A 20,710-nucleotide genomic window follows, 5' to 3' on the forward strand; every position below is an offset into this window, starting at 1 on the left:
TATATACACGGAAAAATATTAAAAAATAATAAAAATAAAAATAAACATAAAATAAAATGATACATGTATCATTTTATTTTATGTTTATTTTTATTTTTATTATTTTTTAATATTTTTCCGTGTATATATATGGATATATATATATGTTTTACATATTATCATTATTTTTTATTATATTTGATTTTTATTTGCATTTTATATATATTTTTTATACATATTCGTTTATATATATTATTCCCTTTCCACAATTAGATATTATGTTATTTCAGTGTCAGTTCCAGTATCTTACTGGTATTGAATAGTATTAACAGCTTTTCTCCTTTTTTTCCTGTATGTCTTTTAATTATATATGTAGTATATATAAATTCTGATGTTATATAGTTTGTATAAAAATGTTGATATGTTCACAGATGAGCTTAAATAGTGTTTATCTATTTACTTTTTCTTTTTATATTTGGATAGTGCCCACAATGGTAATTAATAGATTTTTTGTTCAGGATGTGAGGTCATCAGTTAGGTCATTAGGAAGGGGCGTGATTTAATGATATATAAACCATTAGTTTGTTGTAATTCACACGTTCCGCTGCTGAAGAAAAAACCGAGGAAGGTTTTGAAACGCGTCCAGCAATTCAGACATTGCGATATTGAGCCTGTTATTAAAGAATACTCTTCTGAGAGAATAAGCAATCATTCGCCAGATCCAAGGCATTCATCACAGTGAACCATCTCCCGAGCGCGCGAACTTTGCACGAGGAACGCCGCCGGGTTATTCACTCTGCTTATCGAATATAAAAATTACCAGTGAGAAGCCAATTGGACCATCTGCAATAAGGACTTGAGGTCTATAGACCACCATCATTTCAAGTTGACCAGATCAAGGGACTCCGCTTGACAGCGCTGCAGTCCCCCAAACGGTGCCCACCACCGAGTGCTGCGATCTTAGGAGTTGGCCGAGACTCCAGCAGCACGATCCCTGATAGAGGCAAGGCACCGGCCATACGACGCTTGACAGCCGGCCCCCAGAACCATACTAAAGGGAGATCCGTGACATTTCGGAGTGGTGAGCATTATATGCAATGTACTACCAACTGGCTTCTTTGATGTATGTCATATGCAGAAATGCTTAAAGAGTGATTTTGAATGACTGTCCACTGTTCACAAAGTGCCACATTGTATCACTGAGTTGGTGTAATTAGTTGCCAAGATTTGGACGGATACAGCACTACCGCATCAATTGATTACTCACAAGCGGATACATTTTACTATATTTTTTATATTGAAGATCTCCGGCAACAAGTGTTTTTTGAATGAACATTTATATTGTGCTGTTCCTCAAGATCAGGAGATCTTTATATCTTTATACTGATATTACAGGCTCAAATTGCATATCAATTTTATAGTTGTTATTAGTTTTTTATATTGGGATTATTATATTTTTATGTAATTAATTAGGGAGGTACAAGGGCCCTGTACATCCCTATTTGGTTTCTTTTTTACATTTATATTAATAAATACTTATTAATTAAACTAGAAAAAAAAAAAAAAAAAAAAAAAAAAAAACAGCAATTCAGACATTGCGATATTGAGCCTGTTATTAAAGAATACTCTTCTGAGAGAATAAGCAATCATTCGCCAGATCCAAGGCATTCATCACAGTGAACCATCTCCCGAGCGCGCGAACTTTGCACGAGGAACGCCGCCGGGTTATTCACTCTGCTTATCGAATATAAAAATTACCAGTGAGAAGCCAATTGGACCATCTGCAATAAGGACTTGAGGTCTATAGACCACCATCATTTCAAGTTGACCAGATCAAGGGACTCCGCTTGACAGCGCTGCAGTCCCCCAAACGGTGCCCACCACCGAGTGCTGCGATCTTAGGAGTTGGCCGAGACTCCAGCAGCACGATCCCTGATAGAGGCAAGGCACCGGCCATACGACGCTTGACAGCCGGCCCCCAGAACCATACTAAAGGGAGATCCGTGACATTTCGGAGTGGTGAGCATTATATGCAATGTACTACCAACTGGCTTCTTTGATGTATGTCATATGCAGAAATGCTTAAAGAGTGATTTTGAATGACTGTCCACTGTTCACAAAGTGCCACATTGTATCACTGAGTTGGTGTAATTAGTTGCCAAGATTTGGACGGATACAGCACTACCGCATCAATTGATTACTCACAAGCGGATACATTTTACTATATTTTTTATATTGAAGATCTCCGGCAACAAGTGTTTTTTGAATGAACATTTATATTGTGCTGTTCCTCAAGATCAGGAGATCTTTATATCTTTATACTGATATTACAGGCTCAAATTGCATATCAATTTTATAGTTGTTATTAGTTTTTTATATTGGGATTATTATATTTTTATGTAATTAATTAGGGAGGTACAAGGGCCCTGTACATCCCTATTTGGTTTCTTTTTTACATTTATATTAATAAATACTTATTAATTAAACTAGATATCTTTGACCCTTGAGCCCCATTTATTATTTCTTCCATATTGATCCTATTTTTTATACACCGTGGGTATAGGTGTATGTTGGGTTGCTCGGGTCCTCGGTGATTGTCAGATAGACAGGAGCCTCTCCATTTTGTTTATAAGTTCCACACATTAGTCATTGCTGCCAACAAATGATTGGTCCAATCATTGTCATTGTGCCCTTGAGTGAATGGGTAGAATGGTGACAGCCAAAGGTGGCACAATGCACTATGGGGGGAGATTTATCAAAACCTGTGCAAAGGAAAAGATGCCCAGTTGCCCACAGCAACCAATCAGATTGCTTCTTTCATTTTGCAGAGGCCTTGTTAAAAGTGAAAGAAGCGAGCTGATTGGTTGCTATGGGCAACTTTTCTTCTGCACAGGTTTTGATAAATCTTCCTCTATGTATTCATGGGATCAGGATGTACTCCCATTAATTAATGAATTTGCTGCCACTGCCAGCAGCGCAGGTAAGCTTATGGCTGTGGTATCTTTTTGTGGGCATGTGTCAAAACCTAGGGGTCACTTTAGGAAGGCAGTATGTGGTGTCCCAGCACCAATAGCTGTCCTGTGGCTTCGGACTGCTTCAGGCAGTTTGGCAGCACAAGGTGTTGGACCCACCAGAGACTTTTTGTTTTATTAAATATAGCAAACAACGTAGAAAGAAAGCAGCGGCAGCTCACCAATTAAAGCAGGGCTTCTTTATTTTCAGCGGGTTGACATACAGGTGTAAGTTTCACAAAAACCAAGCGATGTTCGTTTCACACAGGATTGTGCTTCTTCTGGCTCTCAACACTATGTCAGCACTACTTTGGTTATATACAGGTAACAATTATGACGTATGCCGAGCCGGTGGCGCTGGACAGGTAACTCCTGTTGCGGCGTGGGCGCCGGCGTCCCCGGGTTCTTGGGAGACGGGGATTCCGCACAACTTTGAGTGATGACATGCCGGACAGAAGGTAGGTGGGGGCGAACGTCATCATGCGGCGCCTCCGGCTCGGCATACATCATAATTGTTACCTGTATATAACCAAAGTAGTGCTGACATAGTGTTGAGAGCCAGAAGAAGCACAATCCTGTGTGAAACAAACGTCGCTCTGTTTTTGTGAAACTTACACCTGTATGTCAACCCCCTGAAAATAAAGAAGCCCTGCTTTAATTGGTGAGCTGCCGCTGCTTTCTTTCTATGTTGTTTGCTGCATTTGAAGACTTCATTATTGTGCTGAGCACCACCTTGAGGCTTACTATAAGTGACTGTGCTGCACTGAAGAGTTGGGGATTGCCTAACCCCAGGGATATTATAGCAGTGCTAGTTGATCCTCTATTTACATTTTGTTTTATTGCATATTCTATTGCAAAATAATATATTTTATAAATTACAGTGACCCCCCCCCAACCTACGATGGCCCTGACATACGATAATTTCAACATGCGATGGCCTCTCAGAGGCCATCGCATGTTGAAGGCAGCATCAACATACGATGCTTTTGTATGTCGGGGCCATCGCATAAACGGCTATCCGGCAGCGCAGACTGCTTCAGCTGCCACCGGATAGCCGTTTACGGTGCCCCGGTGATGGTCTCCTACCTGTCCTCAGGGCTCTGGCGCGTTCTCTTCGGGATCCTCTGCATCGTCGGCGCTCTCCATCATCGATGGAGACTCTCCCAGTCTTAAAAGTCGCTATTAATCTGTTTGATGAAAGCACCACAAGTCCCAGCAAGGCAACAGGGCACCCATGGGGTTACGCTGCAGTCTCTCACCCAGAACCTGCGGTATGTGTAATACCATCTGCACCCAGCTCAGTAAATCCATAACCTGACATCGGTGTGTTTATTGACTTCCCGTGTCTGGCTCAGAAGCTGTCTCCAACCTTGGACTGCGTATACGATAACTGTGCCCTGGCGTCATGATGTGATAAGGTATTTCTCCTAACATCCCCATGGCTACCACAGATATATATAACTGCATCTGTAGTTGGTATGATGTATGTGTGGCTGGCACAATGTTATGGGGTATCTGAGGATGGTACACAGTTATGGAGTATATTCTGCTCCCAAAGAGTGGCATGGGTTATAGGACTTTTTTCATTTTTAAAAAGGCCTCTGAAAGATTAAACAAGCAATCTGATTGGTTGCCATGTTCAACAACATATTTGGTATTGTGTAAATGTCCGAACTATCAAAATATAATGTTAATTATCCCGTATGGTAAATGGCGTAAACGTAAAAAAATGTAAAAAAAAGTCCAAAAATTTTTGTCACATTTCCAAAAAATTACTAACAAGTGATAAGTTTCATATATGCAAATGTGGCATTGATAAAAAAAAAGTACAGATCACGGCGCAAAAAAATTATCCCTCATACCGCTCTGTATACGGAAAAAGAAAAAAGTTATAGGCGGTCAAAATAGGGCGATTTTAAACATACTGATTTTGGAAAAAAAAAGTTTGATATTTTTTAAAAGCAGAACAATATGGGAAAGTATGTAAAGATGGGTATGATTTTAATCGTATTGACCCACAGAATAAAGAAAACATGTCATTTTTACTGTAAAGTGTACAGTGTGAAAACAAAACCCCCCAAAACTTGCAAAATTGTGGTTTTCATAAAAATTTCCTCACCAAAAAAAACAATTTGGGGGGTTCATTATACATTTTATGGTAAAATTATAGGTTTCATTACAAAGTACCAATGGTCGGGCAAAAAACGGATGGAAATATAAATATGGATTTTAGAAGGCGAGGAGGAAAAAATGAAAATGCTTTCAGATAGTGGGGGTCCGACCAATCTTCCGTACGGGGCCCTGGCAGCCCGCAGTTGGAGGGGGGGGCGTGTTGACTACCACCCAGAGCGGCGGCTGACACGCCCTCTCAATACAACTCTATGGCAGAGCCGAAGTGCTGCCTTCGGTAATCTCCGGCTCTGCCATAGCGCTGTATTGAGGGAGTGTGTCGGCTGCCACTTCGTGTGGTGGTTGACACGCTATCGGGCCAGAGAGCCGGGGCCCGTACGAGAGATCGTGGGGTGTCACTGCAGTCGGACCCCGCTATTTGAAACCAATCCCCTATCCTTAGGATAGGGGATACGTTTTTCAGCACTGGATATGTCCTTTAAACCCTTAACGACCATGGACGTAAATGTACGTCCTGGTTTGGCGGGACTTCCCGCACCAAGACGTACATTTACGTCCTGTGTATGACCGCAAGCATCGGAACGGTGCTCGCGTCATACACAGCAGGATCCGCCGGTAATGGCCGACATCTGTGATCGCGCGGATGTCCGCCATTAACCCCTCAGATGCCGTGATCAATACAGATCACGGCATCTGCGGTAGTGCGGTACTTTGAATGGATGATCGGATCCCCGCAGCGCTGCCGCGGGGATCCGATCATCCAGCATGGCGGCCGGAGGTCCCCTCATCTGGCTCTGGCCGTCTCCTAGGATCTTCTGCTCTGGTCTGAGATTGAGCAGACCAGAGCAGAAGATCACCGATAATATTGATCAGTACTGTGCCCTATATATAGCACTGAATAGTATTAACAATCAAAGGATTGCTATAGATAGTCCCCTATGGGGACATAAAAAGTGTTTTATAAAAAAAAAAAATACCGCCCTATATATGGAAAAAGGAAAAAGTTATAGGTGGTCAAAATAGGGCGATTTTTGATTACTGATTTTGTACAAAAAGTTTTAGATTTTTTTTTAAGCGGTACAAAAATCTAAAAGTATCTAGTCATGGGTATCATTTTAATCATATTGACCCACAGAATAAACAACAGATGTCATTTTTACCGTAAAGTGGATAGTGTGAAAACGAAACCCTCCAAAATGTGCAAAATTGTGGTTTTCATTTAAATTTCCTCCCTAAAAATTTTTTGGGGGGTTTGCCGTACATTTTATGCTAAATTGAGAGGTTTCATTACAAAGTAAAATTGGTCACGTTAAAAACAAGCCCTTATATGGGTCTGTAGATGGAAATATAAAGGAGTTATGGATTTTAGAAGGCGAGGAGGAAAAAACGAAAACGCAAAAATAAAATTGGCCTGGTCCTTAAGGTGAAAATGGGCTTGGTCCTTAAGGGGTTAATAAAGTGTGTGTGGCTGGCACATTGCTATGCAGTACCTGCCCCTTGCACTGTTATGAAGTATCTGTGGCTGGCACAATGCCATGGAGTTTGAGGCTGGTAAACCTTGTTATGGGGCAGGCTGGCACCATTGCTGTGTAGTACCCGAGGCTGGCACACACCGTTATGGAATATGTGGCACCTGTACATCTCTCTCGTGAACATTACAGCCAGTACACCAGCCCTGGCCGTACAGTACAGTGTGTGAGGTTGGCATACAGGGCACAGGCTGGGCGGCCACATGCAGCGCTCTACAGATTGTCCCGGTTCCTAGGGTAACGCTCAGTGTGAATGGCGGCCTGTAGTAAATAAGGTGACAGGTGACCATAAGCGGTGCCCTCTGCTGTGAGTGGAGGGCGGACTGTGGAGGGCAGGCTGGGGGATGCCAGCTCTGGGACTGGTCAGGGTCACCATCTGGGAGTCACCGTGCCCAGCCCGCTCCGCCCGGCGGGTGTATTAATGTGTGTCGGTGCAGGGTGACCGCATTGCCCGTCGTCTCCTCATCCCCGCACCGGACTCCTCCTCCTCCTCTTCCGCCCGGGCGCCCGCCTCCCCCGGCAGCGCCGACCATGCGCGACTATGATGAGGCCACCTCATTTCTGGGGGACTGGGGACCCTTCCAGCTCTCCGTCTTCTTCCTCCTCAGTGCCAGCATCATCCCCAATGGCTTCACCGGCCTCTCCGCCGTCTTCCTGGTGGCTATCCCCGAGCACCGCTGCCTGGTGCCCGACAGTGCCAACCTGAGCCAGGCTTGGAGAAATGTCAGCATCCCGTGGGAGGAGAGGGACGGGCAGCGGGTGGAGAGCAAGTGCTGGCGGTACCGACTGGACTCCCTGACCAACTACTCTGCCCGGGGGCTCCTCCCTGGGGTGCACGTCAATGTCAGCGACATCCAGAAGGAGAAGTGCCTGGACGGCTGGCACTATGACCGGGACCTCTACCACTCCACCGTGGTCACCCAGGTCAGTACCGTCCATCAGGCTGCTCCGTAGGAATGTGCACCACCTGTGTGTGCTGTCAGTGAATAGACGATTCTTCTTTACATCTAGTGACATCATAAGAACAATATCTAGTGACATCATAAGAACAATACTCAGGGGGACACATAAAGACAAATAGCAGACATCACAATAGTACACACTATTTGAATGGGCAATGTCACTTAAAAGATCATTTGACATGTCAAAGGTTTTTGATTGGAGAACTGTTTCCCAACCAGGGTGCCTCCAGCTGTTGCAAAACTACAACTCCCAGCATGCCCGGACAGCCTTCGGCTGTCCGGGCATGCTGGGAGTTGTAGTTTTGCAACAGCTGGAGGCACCCTGGTTGGGAAACACTTGGTTGGAGTGTCACTGCTGAGAACCCCACTGATCAGCTCTGAGCGATCTTTGTTTCACTGCTCCATTTTAAGTGTCCCAAATAATAAACACTTGAAAGAATGTCAAGGCACTGCTCCCAAGAGCTTACAATTAGAGATGAGCGAACTTACAGTAAATTCGATTCGTCACAAACTTCTCGGCTCGGCAGTTGATGCCTTTTCCTGCATAAATTAGTTCAGCTTTCAGGTGCTCCGATGGGCTGGAAAAGGTGGATACAGTCCTAGGAGACTCTCTTTCCTAGGACTGTATCCACCTTTTCCAGCCCTCCGGAGCACCTGAAAGCTGAACTAATTTACGCAGGAAAAGTCATTAACTGCCGAGCCGAGAAGTTCGTGACGAATCGAATTTACTGTAAGTTCGCTCATCTCTACTTACAATCTACCACGTCACTTCTCAGAGTAAGATTGTTAAGGCCCTTTTCACATTCGTTCTGCCCCCCGTCAATTACGGCCGTCAGACTATCATTTTATTTTATTTATTGGAGTTTGACGGCCATCATTTTGTCGGGTCATAACGGCCAATAACGGGTCCTGATGGACCCCATTATAGTCAAGGGGGTCCATCGGGCGCCGCTATTTTCAGAGAGAATAGCGGGAGAAAAAGACGGTGCAACCACTATTTTTTTTTTCTCCTCCCGCTATTCTTGATCCTAAAATAACAGGCTTCACCCTGCCGGAGGTAGCCAGCATTGTGAATGTAGTAGCCAGAAGCTAAGTTTCTACTTGTGTTATTTATTTTTATTTTTAAACACCAAGAAAAATGCCAATTCTGCCGCATGGCGTTTTTTGGTCAAAAAACGCTGCGGCCAGATGTTAGCTGTAAATCAATGAGAAATCTCAACATTTTTATTCCACTTGGCGTTTTTCAACTGGTGTGTTTTTTTTTAAATCCTTTTGGCATTTTTTCAGTCCTTTTTTGGCGTTTTTCAGCTCCTTGGCGGTTTTCCAAAATCGCAGCATGTTGAACCACTGGCGATTTTTATTTAATTTATTTATTTTTTGTCAAAATCGTGGCTTTTTTCTACCATAGAAGCTTATGGGAGTGAAAAAACTCCAAAAAAAACGCCATGTGGGTTTTAACTTTGGGGTTTTTTCAGGCGCTTTTTATTCTTTTTTGGACTTTAGCGATCCAAAAAAGTGATGGATACCTTTTTAAATAAAATTTCGTAGGGTACCATTAAAAAAATTAAATAAAAAAGATACAGTAGTGAAGGAAAAAATTGTATCTAAAGAAATTTATCTTTCTTATTACAAAATTTTAATTAATTTTTTAACAGGGATCAATTTATGTGGGCGGGCAGGGCACTAAAAATGTAGCCGACAATAATAAAAATGTAGTGTGTGTGTGTGTGTTTCACTTTTTTTCTCTTGGTTTTTTAATTGTTTTTAGGTGGTACTACTACTCCCAGCATGGAACACACACTGTTCCATGATGGGAGTAGTAGTACATGTACTAATTGACAGATCGCCCGTTGCGATCCTACTGTGTAATGTATAGATGCGGCCGCCCTCTCCTCTATGGTCCCCTGCACTGACGTATATATACACCTATTCATATTTCCTGCAGAGAGCTGTGATTGGCTGGAACCATCAGGCCAATCACAGCCACTGGACACTGACACCCACTGTGATCGTCCTGTCTATAGCAGAGATGGAGAGCGGCTTTCTCCTGCGCTCGCATCACTGCACTGTACTCCGGCCACTAGGGATGTAAGAAAAAATCGATTCTCGCGATAATCGCGATTTTTTCATTTGCCGATACAGAATCGATTTAAAATATTTTTGAATCGATTCTTTTAGGGATGTGGAATTTTTATCTGCGGACGCCTGGAACAGCATGTCCTGGGCATCAGGAGATAAAAGTTCCACATTTGTGGAGCCGGGCAGGCCGGATCTGACACGGCGTCGCTCTGGGTGTATGGAGCGGGCTCCGACTCGTGCCCACTCCGTACTATGCGACCCCCGGCTGATTTCAGTAGCCGGGGGCCGCCGCTAATAGCCAGCATGCGGCAATCGCCGCGGCTGGCTATTAAAGGAGTATCCGGTGCGCACTTTTCTCATTTTATCCTATCCAGGCTGCAAAATAAAATAAAACGCACTTTCTCTTACCTGCCAACGAGCCCCCGGAGCTCCGGTACAGGTGTACGGTCCCCGGGCTGTATTCTTCTTACTTCCTGTTAGTCCGGCACGTCACACGGAGCTTCAGCCTATCACTGGCCGCAGCGATGTTCCGCCTCCGCTGGTGATAGGCTGAAGCTCCATGTGACGTGCCGGACTAACAGGAAGTAAGAAGAATACAGCCCGGGGACCGAACACCTGTACCGGAGTGTACCGGAGCTCCGGGGGCTCGTTGGCAGGTAAGATAAAGTGCGTTTTATTTTATTTTGCAGCCCGGACGGGATAACATGAGAAAAGTGAGCACCGGAGTACTAGATCGCCGCTGTCAAAGCTGACAGCGGCATCTATTGGGATCTATGAATGCTCCCAGGTGGGCGATGTATCGGGATATATCGCGATGTATCGTCACCTAGACGGTATCGCGATATATCGGGATATATCGAATCGCCACACTGGTATCGCGATTCGAATCGAATCGCCAAATTCTTGGCGATTCACACCCCTACCGGCCACTCACTCATTCATATTTCCCTCTGGGCTGTGATTGGCTGCCACCATCCGACCAATCGCCACTCTGGGCAGAAAATATGAATGAGTGATGGTCTATTCACATCACTAGTCGGAGTATAGTGCAGAGATGTGAGCACTGTATAGAGCTGCTCCGCATCTCTGCTATATTATGGACGATCACATCGGGTGTCAGGACTGACTCCCAGGGCGATATGTCTATTCCCATCATGGAACTGTCTGTTATACATTAGACATTTTTTTTTCAATCACTACTGCATCCTTTTTTTTATTATTATTTATTTATTATAATTTTTTTGGTACTCAACAAATTTTGGGTACCAAAAAAAAAAAAAACGCCAAAGGTGCCAAAAATGCAATTACCACACAAATGAAAAAACGCCAGACGCAGCACATTGCACTGGCGTTTTTTCAGTTTTTTTTTTTTTCCAACCAAAAAAAACGCAGGACAAAAAACCAAGTAGAAACTTATCCTAAGATTGTTAAGGCCCCTTTCACACACAATTAGTGCCGTCAGACTATCATTTATTTATACATTTTTTTGGGGAGTTTGACGGCCACCATTTTGTCAGGTCATGACGGCCAATAACGGGTCCTGATGGACCCCATTATAGTCAACGGGTTCCGTCGGGCGCTGCTATTTTCACAGAGAATAGCGGGAGAAAAAGACTGTGCAACCACAATTTTTTTTTCCTCCCGCTATTCTTGATCCTAAAATAACAGGCTTCACCCTGCCGGAGATAGCCAGCATTGTGAATGTAGTAGCCTAAGACATATCCATCAAGTATACTCTTTGGGGGAGATTTATCACAACCTGTCCAGAGGAAAAGTTGCTGAGTTGCCCATAGCAACCAATCAGATCGCTTCTTTCATTTTTGAAAAGGCCTCTGAAAACTGAAAGAAGCGATCTGATTGGTTGCTATGGGCAACTCAGCAACTTTACCTCTGGACAGGTTTTGATACATCTCCCCCTTTGTTCATATGTCATTTCTTGTGTTGCTGTGTATAGTGGCAGATGTTGCCTCTTGACTGTGTATTCACATGTACAATATCCTGGGCAGGATTTGAAGCTGCAGATTTTATGATGCAGATTTCAATGTAAACTATATGATTAAACACAGCATCAAATCCTGCACATCAAATATGGGCAGGATACTGTACATATGAATAGACCCTAAAGAGTTATTCCACTTGATAATACTTATCCCCTATTCACAGCATCGGGCAGTGTTTCCCAACCAGGGTGCCTCCAGCTGAAGCAAAACTACAACTGGGAATTGTAGTTTTGCAACAGCTGGACATACCCTGGTTGGTAAACACTGTCATAGAGGTTAAGGGCCTGATCACAGGGGGTTGACCCTACACTAAAAAGTAGGGATCGACCGATATTGATTTTTTTAGAGCCGATAACCTGTGAACTTTCAGGTCGATATACCGATATTCCGTGCATTATATGGGCACATGACGGGGGGCGGGCTGTCTTGTGCCCCTCATATATAATACCCCCTGTCCTGCAACCCCCCTTATATAATGTCCTGTGTTCCTGACATGTGCCCCTCACTTATAATTTGCCCCCCTCACTTATAATTTGCCCTTCCATACCAGTGGTCACCTTTCTCACACGCTGCTCCGTTCTTGCAGTGTGAGTGAGAGCTGCGGGGACGTCATCTCTAGGCGCCGTCACGATGATGTGATGTCATCGCGCCGGCCTGCTGTCGATGGCGTCCCCGCGGCTCTCACTCCCACTGCAAGAACGGAGCAGCGTGTGAGAAAGGTGAGGGAGTGGGGGAGCGAGACAGCTCCCGCTCCACCATGCTGTCAGCTGTCAGGGAGAGGCAACAATCTCGGGGGGGCCCCGTTGCCCCCCCCCCCCCCACTTCCCTGGATCCACCATTGCTTCAGGGCCAGGACTGAAGTCCCGCGATTCATGCGCCTAGTGTGCATGCCTTGTTTTGCCGTGCGGAGCAGCGCTGGACACATTGAGGGACATTTATCAATGTTTGCTTATGTATTTTTTTTTTTTGTAATTTTTTCCTTACTTTTTTTTTTTTGCTTATGTGCGACGTATTTATCAACTGGTTTCAGCCTGTTGATAATTTTCTTTCACGTAAGCAATTTTTCTTTTTTTACTTTGATAGTAGCTTTTTCTGCTCCATGCTTGAGCTGGAGTAAATTTAATCAATTTTTAACGCTGTTGCGACTTTTTTTTGCGCAGTTGCGACTGTCGCAGTTAATAAATACCTTACTACCCGTAGTCCATTTTAAAATTATTACTACATAGTAAATCTTAGGAAAACTTGCTTTTCTCGCTTTCCAGTCAAAATGTCGCACGAAAAATCGTGTAGTCGCAGTTGCGACAATTTTGCGACAATTATAGTAAAGAAAACCTGACTAAACCCATTGATAAATGTCCATAATTATCGGCAGGTTAGATGCCGATAACTTTCAAAATCGTGAATATCGGCCTGTGTCACTGGAGCCGAGACTATATTGTGACCACTGCTTGAAGGTGAAAACTCACCAAAATGCAGCAGCCAATTACCGCAAGACTTAAACGACATCTGCAGCGTTACAAACACTTATCCCCTATCCTCAAGATAGGGGATAATTGTTTGATCGCGGGGGGTCCGAACGCTGGGGCCCCCGGCGATCTCCTGTATGGGGCCGCGGCTGTCCCGTGCAGGGGGCGTGCCAGCCGCAGCATGACTTTGCGGCCGGCACGCCTCCTCCATACATCTCTATGGAAGAGGCGGGGAGGCAGCATTCGTGCCTCCCCGCATCCCCCATAGAACTATATGGGGACGGGGAGGAGCGCTTATGGCGGCGCCCCATTACGGAGATGGGGGGGGGGGGGGTCCCAGCGGTCGGATCCTCCGCGTTCAAACACTTATCCCCTATCCTGTGGATAGGGGATAAGTGTAATTCCGCTGCAGTTGTCCTTTAATATATGGGTCTCTATATAAGGGGTAAAACTCTCCTTATTGCAATCACAGCTCAGATTTTATGTTACCAAAGCAGATTAAGAAATTAAAGGAGTACTCCGGGATAAGTAGCTGATCACAGGGGGTTAGCTTAAATGTGTGGTCAGGCTGCATGGCCGATCACTGGATTGTTTGTGCGGGCCACTTAATTCATCACGGTCAGCTGCACATCACCAGTTTACACAGGGCAATGTGCATCCTATAGAGATAATTTAAATATCCACAGACTGCTGGGACCCCCTGCAATCTCTGGAATGGGACCTGGCTCTCAGTGAGGAGCACCGTAGATGGCACGCACTCCATTCATTTCAATGGGAGCGCTATAGAGACCCGAGTACAACACCCGGGCATCATCAGCGCTCCTATAGATATAAATGGAGCGTGTGCCGTCTGAGAGAGTCAAGGTCTTATTCTGGAGATACTGGGGGGTCCCGGCAGTTGCGCATGTGACTAGTGAGTGACCGCTCTGTTTTTAGGCACTAGCACTTTTGCTAGAACCTGTGTGTTTGTTTGTGTACAGATGTCCATATGCTAACTCGTGCAGCAGTTCTTCCAACCTTTCCCGATTAAGGATAAGTGCTGTCCAGTTTGTGCTATACACTTTTTTAAAGCAGCTTGTTCTTCCAGAGTACAGCGGACTGTGGGGAGTATTAGTTCTGGAGTCTCCGATTTTTAACAGCGGCTAACATCGACCATTGGCTGTTGAATTGGATGTACTATAATAATGTGAAAAAACTGTGACAAGGTTTCACAATTCTTTTTAAGGGTAGGGTCACAAACAGCGTATGTGCTAGAAGCAGCCACACAGGGCTTTTCCATCCACAGCCCTGTGTGTGCAGTGAGGGTCCGTGGTGGGCCTAGCGCACCAGCGTAACTGGGACACGCAGCCTGTCTCCGAACCTCACTGCACACACAGGATTGCTGCGGGGAAAGCCCTGTGTGTCTGCTTACACTGTGTATGTGCTATATCAGTCCTGAGACAACTTTCAAGCTATTTTATGAACATATCAAAGGTCAACCATGATTTGGTTATAAACCAGCTAAGGATCTTTATACAGAGCCATATTAAGCTGAAATGACGAATGAGTGTTTATTAAAAGGATTGTTCCCAATAACTGGCCTGTGTAAAAGGGCCATCGATTAGTCGATGAACAAGACAACACTTGTTTGTCGGCTGATCTGATCTTTTAAACAGACATCGGCTGCACATCGCACGAAAGATCCAGTGATTGTACAACAAGCCAGATCAGCTCCTGTTGTCAGCACCTGCTCTGCATATTCTCTCAGAAAAGAAAGGCTGATAAGAAGCCCAGGATATAACTGCTTCTCTGAGGGGCTTTACTGATAATTGAAGCTGAAGGACATATAATAACCTTTTAGGTAATAGTGTTTTTTTTTAACCATAATAAGTACAAAGCAACAATTAAAACACAAGTCCTTAGCCTTTACTCGTATCCCAAATGGATACATTGCTGCCCCTATGTCAGGAGAAATATTGAAAATGGGAAGATACAAAGGGGTGAATAAATTAAAACTGTGTAATTCTTAGTGTAAACTTAGACTAGTTAGTGTTAAGAATGCACCAGATTTATAACAGACTGTTTAGTCTAAGTGTGCACCTTCTATAATCTGGCTTAGTTTGGGAAACATGTATGACATATTTTGGTGCATTTAAAGGAGATATCCAGGCTAGGGGATAAGTTTCCGATTGCGGGGTTCCAACCTCTGGGACCCCCCTCGATCTCCCGTACAAGGCCATGGCAGCCCGCGGTAAGGGGCATGTCGACCACCGCACAATGCGGCAGCTGACGCGCCCCCTTAATACAACTCTATGGCAGAGCCAGAGCGCTGCCTTCGGCAATCTCTGGCTCTGCCATAGCACTGTATTGAGGGGGCGTGTCGGCTGCCGCTTCGTGCGGTGGTCGACACGTGCTCTCTGGCTGGAGAGCCGGGCCCCGTACGGGAGATCACGGGGGTCCCAGCGGTCAGATCTCCGCAATCTGAAACGTATCCCCTATCTTTAGGATAGGGGATATGTTTATTTATTTATTTTATGCTGGATATCTCCTTTTAAGCCCACTTTATCCAGCTAATTGAAAATGTGCATCATGTAAGACAGATTTAGGGCACAAATTGCACCACACAGAAGCAGGATCTCAGCATGTATCTGTTACTTGCAGAAGAGGTAGAACATGAATATTCATTAGGGGGCGTGAGGCACCGGTCGGGAATAAGAAACAGTGCACTTCAGGGCTAGGGAATGCCCGGAGTGCATCAAAAACCTCATTTACATATAGAAATTTATAGGTTATCTTATCTTATATTTATTAACTTGGGAATGGCGCACCTATGAAGATAAGGCAGCTACCTTTTAGATCTTCGCCACCCGCACTAACAGGCAGTACCAGCAGGTTAGTGTGGGTAATGCTGCCGTCAGATTCCTTTTTATCTGGAGAATATCCGACAGAAGGAGAGAGTGTTTCCATTTTTACCCATATGGCCTCGGCAGTGTACCCTCATACTTCCTATCCAGATCTGACTAATCCTAGGAAGGACACTGCATTAGGGGATAGGCTGCATTTTCATAATGTTTTTGACATCATGTCGGTGTATATGTTTGTAAAACTTTGATGTGTGCCAAATATTGGTGTAAAGTAAACCAGCCAGGCAAATGGTCTGACATGTCTAGGGTGATATAGTATATTTAGTGTAGTTTCTACCTTTCATGCTGCCCAGATATAGGACAGTAATAATCTGCCGGACTGATCTGGTACAGATAAGTGTCATGGACTGAGCATTTTCCCATCGTTTTCCTGATGGTATAAGTATAGGTGCGGGCAGCCTCCATATGTGTTCAGTCTGTGTTCTTGACAACTGTGTTACGTATATGTCACTTTGTGAACAACCATTGATAACAATGTGATGATAATACAGCAGTGTTACAAAGGTCACCAGTCTTGTCAGGATAATTGTTCCAAGGTATGAAATTACGTTTTTTCCTCTGGTTTAGAGAGATAATGTCCTATGTAAAAGAAACACCCCTTGTAGTGGCCTAACAAATCGCAAGGGGTAAACACTGAATAAAAGTCATTATCCAGAATTAGAAAATTGTGGAGTTTTTCTCTTTTTAGCCCAGCCTGTCAGTTTGGGTGGGTATGCAGTTGTGCCATATTCTTTCTATTTTTTGATTATGCATATTATGGTGCTCGGGGAGATGTAAAGCTTGGGATATTTTTTATTATAACCTAACCCTGTTTTTTACTTCTCCGCAACTTTATCCCTGGCCTGTTTGGTGAGCTCCTTGGTCTTCATGCTGCTGTTTGTTCAGCAATGTTCTCTAACAAACTCCTTCACAGAACGGGGAGTTGTAGTTTGCAACAACTCAAGGCACACTGGCAGAAAAACGCTGCCCTGGAGTTTAGACCAATGGTCTCCAAACTGTGGACATCCAAATGTTGTAAAACAACAATTCCCAGCATGCTTGTAGGTCCACAGTATGGTGACCCCTGATTTAGACCATTTAGCAGTTTTCAGCCATTATTTTTATTACTATAGACCTTACAATTCTCCTAGTAATCTGTGGTAACATTGACATACCGTAATTGTGAACGAATGTTGACACCTTACCCCTGGTCTCCTATGTTACCTTACCCAAGGTCAGTGTAGAATTGAGGAGGTACTGAGATAAGTATTTGCTATATTCTGATCCAGTGATGATTGACAGCTCTATCGCATACACATCTGGTAAAAGCGGTCAGCCATGTTTTGTGGGTGGGAGAATCAGGACTTCGGCTTTCTCTATATGTCGTGGTGTAAGCTGCTGTTTACACGTTACAGATTGTATCATAAGTTTACTATTACAAGTAAGAAAACATTAAAATGGAGAAATATCCAAGGGCATATAGTCTGTCTCGTGATTGCTGAAAGGAGAACTCTGCATGTAATTTTTGACCAGAAGACGTATGGTTCACTTAGTCACATGTTCATTTCCTCATAAGTCTAGTCAGACCAGCATCTGTACTAGAGATCAGCTGAATATTAGACGGCATTGCTAAGGGCATCAGTAACTGTTGACTGGTAAATAAATGGCATTTCCAGTTCAGCCAGTTAACCCACATAAGAGCTCTGTCAGGGTGCTTATATAAGAGCCGCTACGAAAGTTCACATGTACAGTGATCCACATAGAAGAAATGGAAAGAAATCCAGTGCTCCAGAGATTCCATAAGGCTGCGTTTCCACTTGGCAGGTTTTTTTTGTTTGTTTTTTTGGGAAAATTGCCACATCAGTTTTTGAGCCCAAGTCAGAAATGAATGGGAAATATATAGGAAGGACTCATACTTCTCCTTCCTACTGGATCCACTTCTGGCTTTGGTTTAAAAACTGCAGTGGCAGTTAAAAAATTTTTTTTTTTTTTAAAGCAAGTGAAAACGCAGCATAAAAATAGAATTATTATTATTAAAAATATACCTGTACTTACCTCCAGCACACGACCTCCTATTGTCACTCCGTCTCACTCCGGGCCCAAGCATCATGCTGCAGCTCTGTAGAATGGACATTTGTAAAAATAAATAAATAAAATTAAAAACTTCCTGCTGGATAACCCCTATTGAAAACAGGGCTGTACATCATCTCAGCAGGACAGGTAAAGCTGTCAGGTAGGACACTAGATTGGGCGTAAAATTATTCCCTCCCATGGGTAAAGGGATCCACCTCCTCATGTACCAGAAAGGAAGAAGATGAAGGAACAAGAGCAAAAAGGAGCAAGAGAGGGGACTAAAAGGGGAGCAAAGAAGTAAAAGCCGAGGGTGAGTACCGAGTTAAGGGAGAGCTACACCAGACCCCCAAATCTTTATAGAACTTATCAGGGCATTTTCTAGTCTTAAAGACCAGCTGCTCAAAAGGGATAGTAGCATTAACCAATCTTTTCCACTGCGGGAGGGAGGGGGACCGAGGGTCCATCCATCTTAAAGCCACTGCCTTCATGGCCAGGAACAATGCCTCCCGGAGAAAAATCTTCAAGTAATGTTGCCAAGACTCATCCAGAAAAATCCCAGAGACAAATCAGAGGATCTAACGGAACAGGGATAGAGGCCAAAGAAGAAAGGAAGTCAACAATACCCTGCCAATAGGATTGAAGGGGGGTACACATCCAAATCATGTGCCATAAATCAGACCCAGGGGCATGACACCTATGGCAAGCATTAGAGGGTGCCTGTCCCATCAAGTAAAGTCTGACCAGGGTATGATAACCATGATGTATGATATATAACTGTATCAATTTGTTGTTTGCTGCTGGCGAGACTGTGAGGTGGGAGGCCATCATTTCAGACCAGTCCTCATTGGTGAGGAAAGGGACGCAGGCCCTCCAATGAGCCTCCGCAGTGCCTGAGAAATCTTCACCCTAGTCAGGAGGGAACGCAGAAGGGAAACCAGACCACCCGGTCCCTGAGAGCGGGGGATCCCTATGAGGGGATAGACAGAGATAGGCAGCCTGAGGGCGGGAATAGAGCAGCCAAAGCATGCCTCCCGGGGGATGTTAAAGTCCGATTGAACCTGCTAAAATGATTTCAGTATGTCATCTTGAAACAGGTCGCCCCGCTGAGTAACCCCATGGGCCATCCAGAAAGGAGCGTCAAGATCGTCTGTAAAGTGTGTGAAGTGTCCCAGAGGGGGAGGTCAGCCTTAATGTTGGTGAAGGAAGTGGCAGTTTGCGTCTGGCGCCAGACCTGCAAGGCGCTTTCTTGCTGTTTTTGATCTTCACATTAAATTGCCACAACTTTGTCAGTGTTGATTTGCTTACCTCAGACGAGAAGATGCAGTTTATGCCTATATTATACTTTGCCCTTGTTACTCTAGACACAAGCCAAATGGCCTAGAACTAAGACTGGATTAATATATAAATAAACCCCTACATGATGGCATCCACAGGAAAACAGGCCCGCAGAATGTTATGTATATCTGGATATCTCTACAAGGTTTTTCTTTAGATACAAGGGGGGAGATTTATCAAAACCTGTGCAGAGGAAAACTTGTCCAGTTGCCCATAGCAACCAATCAGATCGCTTCTTTCATTTTGCAGAGGCCTTGGTAAAAATGAAAGAAGCGATCTGATTGGTTGCTATGGGTAACTGTGCAGCTTTTCCTCTGCACAGATTTTGATAAATCTCCCCAATGGGCCTTGTAAAGTCACCAAAATATTAATTGTGTGCAAGCTTTGTATTACTGTACAGTATATTTGTGGGTTCTGCATGGACAACAAAATCGACATACTCCTTGAAAATACTCTAATAAATAAATTACCAAAGACAAGAATTTTGGCATAAAAAGGCTGCAGTGTTTTATTTATGATTACCAATAAATAAATAAACATACTTATTAATAAGAATCCAAGAAATATATAGCAATATACCAATTATATACCAAACTCTATGGGGGAAAAAAGGGCGATCAACACGTATAAAATTAAATACATAAGAAAGAGGGGGAAGTCCATGTGTATCTATGGGCCCCCTACTGCATACGCTTAAGGGGGGGGGGCTATCAATTGCACATTATTTTCAGTGCCATCTTGGTAACAAAACATTGATTCCAGTGTCTTGTGTTCTCCGCTACTCAGTGATGTCACTACTGAGTACAGGCGGGGTGCACTCTCACCTACTTTCACGTTTTCCTAGAATAATCTAATCGGCTTTTCCAGAGGCCAAAGAGCACAGTAACCGTGATATACTGGAAGTGGTGCCAACTAATGGATTTGTGAGTTACAGCACTGCGCTCATGTAGGTGACACATTAAACCCAGTGTGAACACAGGAATACAAGGCAGCACCTACATAACAGTGTGCTTGTGGGAGAGCGGGTCGATTCAGGCTATTAGATCTACAGTCGGGCCTAGACTGTCAAAACAGAATAAGGCAGCAGAATTACATTTTTGTGAAACTGGCTTAACCTGAACTCTCAATGTAAAAATTGTATCCTCTCTTTCAGCCTCACTTCTGCTAGTGGTTTACTTTTCCCTCATTACAAGATACTGGCATTATGGGGTTAATAAGTCACAATGGAGAGCTATTTACACTGGGTTCACACACCTTTTCATTG

General features: G+C 44.1%; 1 protein-coding gene across 1 annotated transcript in view; it reads left to right on the top strand.

Moving 5' to 3' along the window:
• Positions 1-6,306: 6,306 nt before the first annotated feature.
• The window catches only part of LOC130369614 (organic cation/carnitine transporter 2-like), a 57,922-nt gene continuing 43,518 nt past the window's right edge, over positions 6,307-20,710 (top strand). The window contains exon 1 of the mRNA XM_056575052.1: positions 6,307-7,573. Within this exon, the coding sequence (XP_056431027.1) occupies positions 7,181-7,573 (393 nt within the window). The 5' untranslated portion in view covers positions 6,307-7,180. The remainder of the gene's footprint in view (positions 7,574-20,710) is intronic.

The sequence above is a fragment of the Hyla sarda genome, chromosome 4, assembly GCF_029499605.1.
Source record: "Hyla sarda isolate aHylSar1 chromosome 4, aHylSar1.hap1, whole genome shotgun sequence".
In the NCBI taxonomy this organism is placed as follows: domain Eukaryota; kingdom Metazoa; phylum Chordata; class Amphibia; order Anura; family Hylidae; genus Hyla; species Hyla sarda.